Below are 9,483 nucleotides of genomic sequence, written 5' to 3'. Positions count from 1 at the left end.
ATAAATGTTAATAATAGTAATAATAAAGTAATAATTAATTATCTATCTATTTATCTATCTATCTATCTATCTATCTATCTATCTATCTATCTATCTATCTATCTATCTATCTATCTATCTATCTATCTATCAATCTATCTATGCACCAGGCTTTTTAACGCGTTATCTCAGACCTTGGAAGTATAGACCAATCACAGCCCTTAACGTCATTTTTAGTATCAGGAACGATGGCGTCATGACAGTGCGACATGCCGGATAGAAACAAACGCTTAAATATATTTTGACAGCTATTGTAGGATTATTTTCGAGGTACACGTGCCATTAATATATATATTTAGTTAGTGTAAATGCTAGTATCGATACATAGGTTTAAGTCTCAGCTCCACGCACTAATATAAGCTTCTTGCTCGCCTCCGGAACAACGTTAGCCTTAGCGAGAGGGACTGTTTGCCAACGGTTGTGTTGACAAGCTAATTAGCTCTCGCTCACAGAGGTATGAGTTATAGATATGGAGGTGGAGGCGGTGGCAGAAGCAGAAGAGGTAGCGGTAGTAGAGGATATCGAGATGGCAGCAGAGAAAGAGCCGACAGAGGACGCGGGTTCGGTGGGAGCTCTACCAGCGTTGACGAGGACCACGCTGGTGGCCGCCATCCATCACACCTGAAGGGTCGTGAGATTGGCTTGTGGTACGCAAGATACGGAGCTGTGAGAAAGAAAAATGCTGAGCGGAAATCGGTATGCTTCACCTTAGTTTAACTTCTTTGTCAAATGTGTACGAATGTCTGTCTCGATTTGCTTCCATTTGGACTACTGTGTCTGACGTGCAAATTCATCAGCATCAGTCATACTACCTTCTGATTAAGGTGCTGTCCCACACGGTTCAAAATTACACTTTTTAAAACAACAAAACATGACAAGAACACCACAGGCTAACATGTCTCAAATAGTGGTTTAAAAACAGATTGAACAAATAAATGCCTATTTTTGTCAAAAGTCAAAGTTAAACTGTTAAACACGTGTGCCCATATTCAAAAGCAGTCTCACATCTCACATTTGGAGTCATTGTGTGGCTAACGTTAGGCTATTACTAGCTGACAACAAATGCGCATGAATGTGTATTACGTGGGGAGTGCCTTGCAATATCGCAACAGGACGAGAGCGAGTTTATTTTTTACAAGTTTCCACAAGCATTTACTTGAGTAAAACTATTTTTCTTTCCTCCATGTACGCAGCGAGCAGTGGTCCAGATGGATGAGGCCAGGGAGCAGAACATTATCAAGCTGCTCGATTCTGTCCAGAATGACCAGTCTGGTGCAGAGAGACCAACGAGACATGCAAGAGCCTCTGCATCCAACAGCTGGCGTGCGCCTTCCAACAAAAGTAGTCATTGGTGAGAACATTTTCATAGCTTTTAATGTGATGTGATCGCACCAAATCCAGTTTATTATATACTTTAACTGTTTTTTTTTTTGCAGCTACTTTGATGGAGACATGCCTGAAAAGGATAAACACAAGATTGACATCAAATCTGAGGAGGAAGAGTAAGACATTGACACAACACATAAAAAAAGCAAATCACAAATTAATTTTACATTTGACATTACATTTTTCATTTTTTTTTTTTTTTTTTTTACAATTATAAATAACCATAACTACTGTCAGTGTTCTGGAGCCTATCCCAGCTGAGTTTGGACAAGGCAGGGTACACCATAGACTGGTCGCCAGCCAATCGCAAGGCACAATTAACAAAAGTCACCAATTAATCTTAATTAAGAGTGAAGTTGATACTTATAATAGGCTTTTTCACCTATATGACAAATCTGTGATGCAGTTTCTTTCTTGACATATACTGTATATAACCTCTAAGCATATCTTCATGTGTTGCTTTACAATATATTAAAGTGGCAAAGTGGCATCCTTTCATTTTTCACTATGTGGTCCTTGCTGGAAAAAGTTTGGACACCCGTGCTCTAAAGTGCTAATATTTAGTGCAAGTGCATTGCTATCTAGCACTGCCTTAAAGGGATAGTCTGGATTTTTTGACATGAAGTTGTATGACATCCCCATCAGCATTGTAGTCCATTAACAGTGACGGTGGTCAGCAGGTGCTTAATTGGGTTCAGGTTTGGAGACATACTTGGTCACTCCATCACCTTCACACTCCAGCTTCCTCAGCAAGGCACTTTGGGCTCCTTATCGTGTTGAAAAACTGCCATGTGGCCCAGTTTCCCGAGGGAGGGGATCATGCTTTTCACAATTTCACAGTACATGTTGGAATTCATGTTTCTTTCTCAGTGCCGGCTGCTGATGCTACAACCACCATGCATGACTGAATTATGTAGATGGCTGGGATGGTTGTTGAGTCGTTTTCAGTGGATAGTAAATATATGCTGCTATACAAGCTGAACACTGACTACTCTAAAGTATATCATGTATAAGATGCAATATGAGGGGTGTAATCACTTTTGTCGGATTCTCTTGAGTTTATTTTTCTTTCTCTTAGATCCATCACTCAGGCAGTTAAAGATGAGCCCCCTGACACGTGGGATGATGATGAGCAGGAGCAGCAGAATCTGGGGGAGGAGGAAGAGGAGGAAAAAGAGAAACTTAAGAGAAAAGACAAAGATCTAGAGTTCTTACTTCAGGAAATAGCCAGAGACCGTTCACTGGATGAGTCGTTGCAGAGAGATCTGCAGAGTAAGAAATCGCACCCCAAGTACAAGGAGATGCTGGTGAATATTTGTTAGACGCTGACATTTCTGTCACTGCTGTTGAATGCGTGCTGATGTGCCTTTGCTCTTTGTCTTAGACATTCAGAGAGAAATTGCCATCCTATGGGAAGAAAGAGGTTTGTTTTTGATTATGTACAAATTCTGAATACACCAGCCTTTCTCCTCAATCTTACCACCTTCCGTTCTTCTGCCATCAGGAGCTGGTGAAGCTCATCAACTCCAACCAAGTCCTGGTTGTGAGCGGTGAAACTGGCTGTGGAAAGACCACCCAGGTGACCCAGTTCATTCTGGATGACCACATCAAACGTGGCATGGGCTCAGTGTGCCGGGTGGTTTGCACGCAGCCTCGTCGCATCAGCGCCATCTCGGTATGTCACCCATAGGTGTCCCTGCAAGTTGATTTCTTTATTTCAGATAATAATAATAATAATTCATTTTATTTGTAAGCGCCTTTTAAGGAACCCAAGGACACTGTAAATAGACACAGATAAAAACACTGCACACATAAAAGATAGAAATAAAAAAAAATGGCATGGTAAATTATAACCGGCATAGAAAATGGATGGATGGATGATAATTTAGAGAGAGTTAGATGTCCTGAATAAGTGGGTTTTGAGTCTGGATTTGAAGAGAAGAATAGAGCCTATGATACGGATGTCTGGTGGGAGAGAGTTCCAAAGTTCAGAGTGGCTGAATGCTCTGCAACTCATGGTGCTGAGGCGAGCATGTGGGGTGATGAGGTGAATGGAGGAGGATGAGCTGAGGGAGTGGAAAGAGGTGGCATTGAGGAGATCAGAGATGTAGGGAGTGCTGAGTTTGTGGATGGCCTTGAATGGACACAGAAGGATTTCGAATTCTACTTGAGATTTGACGGGCAGCCAGTGGAGGTGCTGCAGGATGGGAATGATGTGATGAAATGAAGGGGTTCTGGTGATAATGCGGGCAGCTGAATTTTGGACCATTTGAAGCTTTTAGAGGGATTTGTGAGGGAGGCCGATGAGGACAGTTTCAGTAATCAATATAGGAGGTGATCAGGCTGTGAACAAGAATAGAGGTATTATGGGGGCTGAGAGAGAGGTGTAGGCGATTGATGTTGTGTAGATGGAAATATGCAGACCTGGTAATGTTATTAATGTGGGATTGGAATGATAGCAAGCTAGTTGGCAGTTACCGTAATTAAACTCAGTGTTTTGCTTCCACACAGGTAGCAGAGCGTGTGGCGGCAGAGAGGGCAGAAAGTGTTGGCAATGGAAATTCGTGTGGGTACCAAATTCGCTTGCAAAGGTAAGTAAGTGTAAACATGGCGCATCGGACAGAAAACAGTGAGAACAACGGGAGAATATAACTAGCATGCAAATCACTGCATAATGCACAATATACACCCACTGGCCATAGCTTTGGGTACATCGCTAATGAGATTAATACTCACAGATTTAATAATGCTCAGTTTTGATTGATGCTGTCAGAAAGTATTAATTTGACAATATGTTTATTCTGGTTGTAATTGGCAGTGGTATAGAACTGCACTGCATCAAACTGACCAGACCTCTGCGCAGGGATGCACGATATATTTTTTTTCAAACCGATACCAATAGCTTCTCAAGACCGATAACAATAACTGATAACTTTATTTGTAGCTATTTTTTAAAATTTTGATTTAACTGTAATTTGTGCACACTTGTAGATAAGAGACTCAAAGGTGGATTAGACAAACTATACCTGCTCAAGGGAGGTGGGGAAATTATGCCCATAGACATAGATAGACGCAGCATCTAGCGCTGAGCCATGCGTCAACGTTGCCGCCATATTTGATGTGTTAAGGCTGCGCTGTAAATGAATACAAGTAAATGTACTTACTTTTCTTAAGCGCCATTCTACAAAAAAAATAATAATGCCTCTCGTTTATACATTCACACATGCACTAATATACTTGGGAAACAGTTAGGCACCAAAAACAATGTATTTGATCTTGTCAAATTTTTGGTGCCTTTTGGTATTCATTTACTGCGCAGCCTTGACACATCCAATATGGCGGCGACGTTGACGTACCGTCACAGTGGACAAACCCACTCGATGCGGCGTACATGTATATGTCTATGGTTACGACAAGTCATTTGCAGCTGCACCACGTCATAGAAAAGAAGTGCTTGATTTGCTCACTTTAGCGCGGTAACACACATCACAGTACGGGTAATCTGGCCTCATTATAGATGTTTTTTTTGTTTTTTGTTTAATTATTAGTTACCTGAGCTATTTTTAATGTTATCGGATTTATCGGTATGACACCCTAATTCCTCATATTGACCTGATAATTAACGTGCACCCTACCCCTGCTTGTAAATCCTGTATTAGTTTCATTAGATTGTGCAGGTGTTACTAATGTGGCTGGCTATTCAAAATGCACAAAGTTGTGGAAGTGCTAAGTACATACACTGTACGTATGAAGGCAGAATGATACAGGAGATGAAAGTAACAAAGATTGAAAAGGATAATGCTCAGTGCCTGTCACTGACAAAAATTGGACATAATGGCCCTCTGTTATTTTCTACCCTTTCAAAGTGTTTGTATCTGGTGTTCCCCCTCCTGCAGTTGTACAAGTTACTGCATCATGACAAACTTTTACAGTGATGTGAAAAAGTGTTTGCCCCCTTCCTGATTTCTTAATGTTTTGCATGTTTCAGATCATCAAACAAATTTAAATATTAGTAAATGACAACACAACTGAACTCAAAATGCATTTTTTTTTTAATGAAATTATTATTTTTTTATTAAAGGGAGAAAAAAAACCCAAACCTACATGGCCCTGTGTGAAAAAGTGATTGCCCCCTAAACCTAATAACTGGTTGGGCCACCCTTAGCAGTAACAACTGCAATCAATCAAATGTGCAATGAGTCTCTTACAGCGCTGTGGAGGAATTTTGTCCCACTCATCTTTGCAGAATTGTTGTAATTCAGCCACATTGGAGGGTTTTCCAGCATGAACCGCCTTTTTAAGGTCATGCCACAGCATCTAAATGGCATTCAGGTCAGGACTTTGGGGGTGTTTTGTGAAAGTGGCTCAACCAACTCAGGCTTTTGTGCTCAAGATGCACCTCAATAGAACCTAAAATGTGCAATCAGACTTAATTGGTCCCACGGTGAATACCAACTCAGTTTGTCAAGTCCAGTTTTTGGCTTTGTGCTAAGTGCACGTTCACATAAAAGGGGATGTTTGACGTCATATTATTCTACTTCTGCTGAAAAGTGAAGCGATCCCAGCCAGTGTATTTTCCACAAGATGACCAAGTAATTATTATGGACCGTTATGAGGAGTTCCCAAAAGATTATGACTGCTAAAAGCAACATTGTCGACACCAATAGAGCGAGGGAGGACCTCTGGCATGCCAGCATGCAGCGTGTGAATGCGCAAGTTAACACTGAGTATCACACTACCTATACCCTACTAGTGTTTTCATTTTTCAACGCTCAACATTGCGCAACTTTTACATATTAACACTTGTTAATTTAAAAAGAAATACAACTTCATCTTTGAAATTAAAGTCAATGTTTTCAAATCCTGTCTCTTGTTGTGACCACTCAATGGCAGTGTTGAAGTAGATGGCAGTGTTGACGTGTTGTGATGACATTGTTAATTTGTGACAATTTTTTTCTTGTTATAATAAAGAAGTGTTTTCTTCCAGTTGATTGATGCCTCAGAGTGCTTATACAGCCAGCAAATATTGTAATATAAGAAGACTAACAGGCTGAGAACTCATGCAAGGACTGCTGTGACATATACGTCTGCTAACATCAGCTTAATTATTAATATTTCATATTGCATTTTATTCCTGGTGCTCGACTCAAAAAGTGAGCATGTCCAGCGTGTTCCCTCGGCTGAAAATCTATCTCGCTTATAGATGTATAATATCATCAGGGAATGCTCCTTTTTTTAATTTTCTTTGCTTCATGTCCCCTCTGGGGCTACATAGGTTCTAAATAAATGGTGACGCCATCTCCAATTAGTTAAACAGTGAAACAGTGGCACTTTCATAGCCAATTTTAAGCTGACAGTTTGGACATAATCCGGTCCCGACCAGGCTATGAGTTTAGCCTAAGTTACCATGGTGATATAGCTGCTTTCAAAGAGAGCTACCTTCGCGGAACAGCCAAGTCCGGCTCAACTCAACACAGTTTGCTAACCCACTAAACTCGCTTCTCAAAATACCCCCTTTAACTAGGCCACACCAAAGTCTTCATTTTGTTTTTCTTCAGCCATTCAGAGGTGGACTTGCTGGTGTGTTTTGGATCATTGTCCTGCTGCACTACCCAAGTTCGTTTCAGCTCTAGGTCACAAACAGATGGCAGACATTCTCCTTCAGGATTTTGGGTACACAGCAGAATTCATGGTTCCATTTATCACAGCAAGTCTTCCAGGTCCTGTAGCAGCAAAACAGCCCCAGACCATCACACTACCACCACCATATTTTACTGTTGGTATGATGTTCTTTTTCTGAAATGCAGCATTACTTGTATGTAATGGGACATACACCCTCCAAAAATTTCAACTTCTGTCTCGTCATACCACAGAGTATTTTCCCAAAGGTCTTGGGGATCATCAAGATGTTTTCTGGCATCGTTGAAATGAGCTTTAATGGTCTTTTGGTTCAGCAGTGGTTTTCGTCTTGGAACTCTGCCATGAAGGCCGTTGTCTTTCTTATGATGGAGTCATGAACACTAACCTTAACTGAGGCAAGTGAGGCTTGCAGTTCTTTGGATGTTGTTGTGGGGTCTTTTGTGACCTCTTGGTTGAGTCGTCACTGCGCTCTTGGCGTCATTTTGGTTGAAGATTCATCACTGTTCCATGTTTTCGCCATTTGTGGTAATGGCTTTCTCTGTGGTTCGCTGGAGTCCCAAAGCTTTAGAAATTGCTTTTTAACCTTATCCAGACGGATAGATCTCAATCAATCTCAGTTTAAATTCACTTTTTCTCACAGGGCCAAGTAGGTTTGGATTTTTTTTCTCCCTTACTAGTAAAAAAATTCATTTAAAACTGTATTTTGTGTTCATTTGTGATGTCACTGACTAATATTTACATTTGTTTGATGATCTGAAACATTTAAGTGTGACACACATGCAAAAAATGAGAAATCAGGAAGGGGGCAAATACTTCTTCACCCCACTGTATATTTTGGACTGAGCATCTGTAAAGTTTGATCAAAACAAATTTGTGTCAGTAGGAAAATGCTAATTTTTTCTCCCTCTTCTTAGCCGGTTACCACGGAGACAAGGGTCGGTCCTGTACTGCACCACAGGCATTATCCTTCAATGGCTTCGCTCAGACCCGTGAGTCTTCCTCATCTCAGTGTTTACATCTTCTCCTACTTATTGCTCTCTGCTCTCGGCCGCCCGATCTTCCCTGTGTCAGTCTGCTTCATTGATTTGTGCTTGACTCTGCCGTCAGTGCAAGACGCATTAGAATGGCTTCCCATCCTCCGAGACAGACACAGGCACACACACACACACACACACACACGCACACGCACACACACACACACTCAAAACACTTTTGACTCATCTCTGCACTCTCTCCCTAGCATTGCGAGTATCGAAACAAGGGTTTCAGCTTTTGTTGTTGTCTCATTTGCGCTCATCCTGAAATTGGCACGACTCAACCCATGTGAGTCATTTTAAGGACTACGACTTTTGCCTCATGTTTACACAGCAGCAGGCCTACAGGTTGTTACAGTACATTTATACACGTCACTTTCGAAACACTTTCACTACAGAGAACACGATCACAGATGACTGCATAGAGGTGCAAAACACAGACTCATGTCTTCTTAGCCTTTTAGAGGTCATGAGCACATTTTATGCCGTTCAGTTTATTTTCCAGTGTTTTTTGTGCTGCATCAGTTGTATTTGCCAAAGGATATTCTTAAAAAAACAACAACTGGCATCTTTGTTACTTAAATCAACCTTTAATGGCAATGCTACACGAAAAATGACATTTGTTCCTAATGACATAAAAAATGTCCCATAGCCGTCTCTCGCTATATCGCTTCCTCACTGTAGTGTTTTTTTCAAAAAATTATTAATAAATGATTGCTGTTTTGTGGTTGAATATGGCCTTTTATTAGTTGTAAAAAAATGCATATTTAAGCAAACTGTATGTATTCTTGGCCTAAATTAAGTCTTATTTTCAAGCTTAAAAATGGCTAAATGAACTGCCGAAACTAAATGGACTAAAGTACAAATACAAGGCAAGAAGAAACATTCTCTTTGTGAATGTAGTATTCTACATTGGCCACTAGGTGTCATCAGAAATGTGAGACGTGATCACCAGAGCAGGCACTTATTGTAGGTTTAATTTAAATTTTAAAAAATGTGGAAATAGCGGTATAAGACCTGCGGGAGACTCCTTGGCAAAAACTACACTGCTAAAAGATCGATAAGACCTGAGAATACAACGACGTGGAAGAATGACAATATTCACAGACATGATAGATAGATCGATCGATAGATACTTAGATGGATACATAGATACATAGATACAAAGATGGATACTTAATATCCATCTATGTAATAATAGCCGCTGAGGCAGCAGCGGTGTTCAAGATCCCACACTAAATGCCGATGATGATTCCTGGGTTTGCTGGAGAGATGAGGAAGGGTATCACAAGTATATTAGACATTTTGATAAGTCGGTATCGTGGAGACAGGGATCTGACATATTCTGAGCCTGGTGATGTCATAATATGCAAATTGGATGAGT

General features: G+C 40.7%; 1 protein-coding gene across 3 annotated transcripts in view; it reads left to right on the top strand.

The window, feature by feature from the left end:
- Positions 1–228: 228 nt before the first annotated feature.
- The window catches only part of dhx36 (DEAH (Asp-Glu-Ala-His) box polypeptide 36), a 38,650-nt gene continuing 29,395 nt past the window's right edge, over positions 229–9,483 (top strand). For all 3 annotated transcript variants that reach the window (XR_008573111.1, XM_054793727.1, XM_054793726.1), the window contains exons 1-8: positions 229–735; positions 1,233–1,390; positions 1,476–1,541; positions 2,504–2,732; positions 2,810–2,848; positions 2,930–3,100; positions 3,937–4,016; positions 7,980–8,054. Coding sequence is in view for 2 of the 3 variants with exons in the window: in XM_054793727.1 (XP_054649702.1) it covers positions 496–735; positions 1,233–1,390; positions 1,476–1,541; positions 2,504–2,732; positions 2,810–2,848; positions 2,930–3,100; positions 3,937–4,016; positions 7,980–8,054 (1,058 nt within the window). In the remaining variant the exon portion in view is untranslated. The remainder of the gene's footprint in view (positions 736–1,232; positions 1,391–1,475; positions 1,542–2,503; positions 2,733–2,809; positions 2,849–2,929; positions 3,101–3,936; positions 4,017–7,979; positions 8,055–9,483) is intronic.

Source organism: Dunckerocampus dactyliophorus, chromosome 12, assembly GCF_027744805.1.
Source record: "Dunckerocampus dactyliophorus isolate RoL2022-P2 chromosome 12, RoL_Ddac_1.1, whole genome shotgun sequence".
NCBI lineage: Eukaryota > Metazoa > Chordata > Actinopteri > Syngnathiformes > Syngnathidae > Dunckerocampus > Dunckerocampus dactyliophorus.
This window is presented reverse-complemented; position numbering and strand designations above follow the sequence as displayed.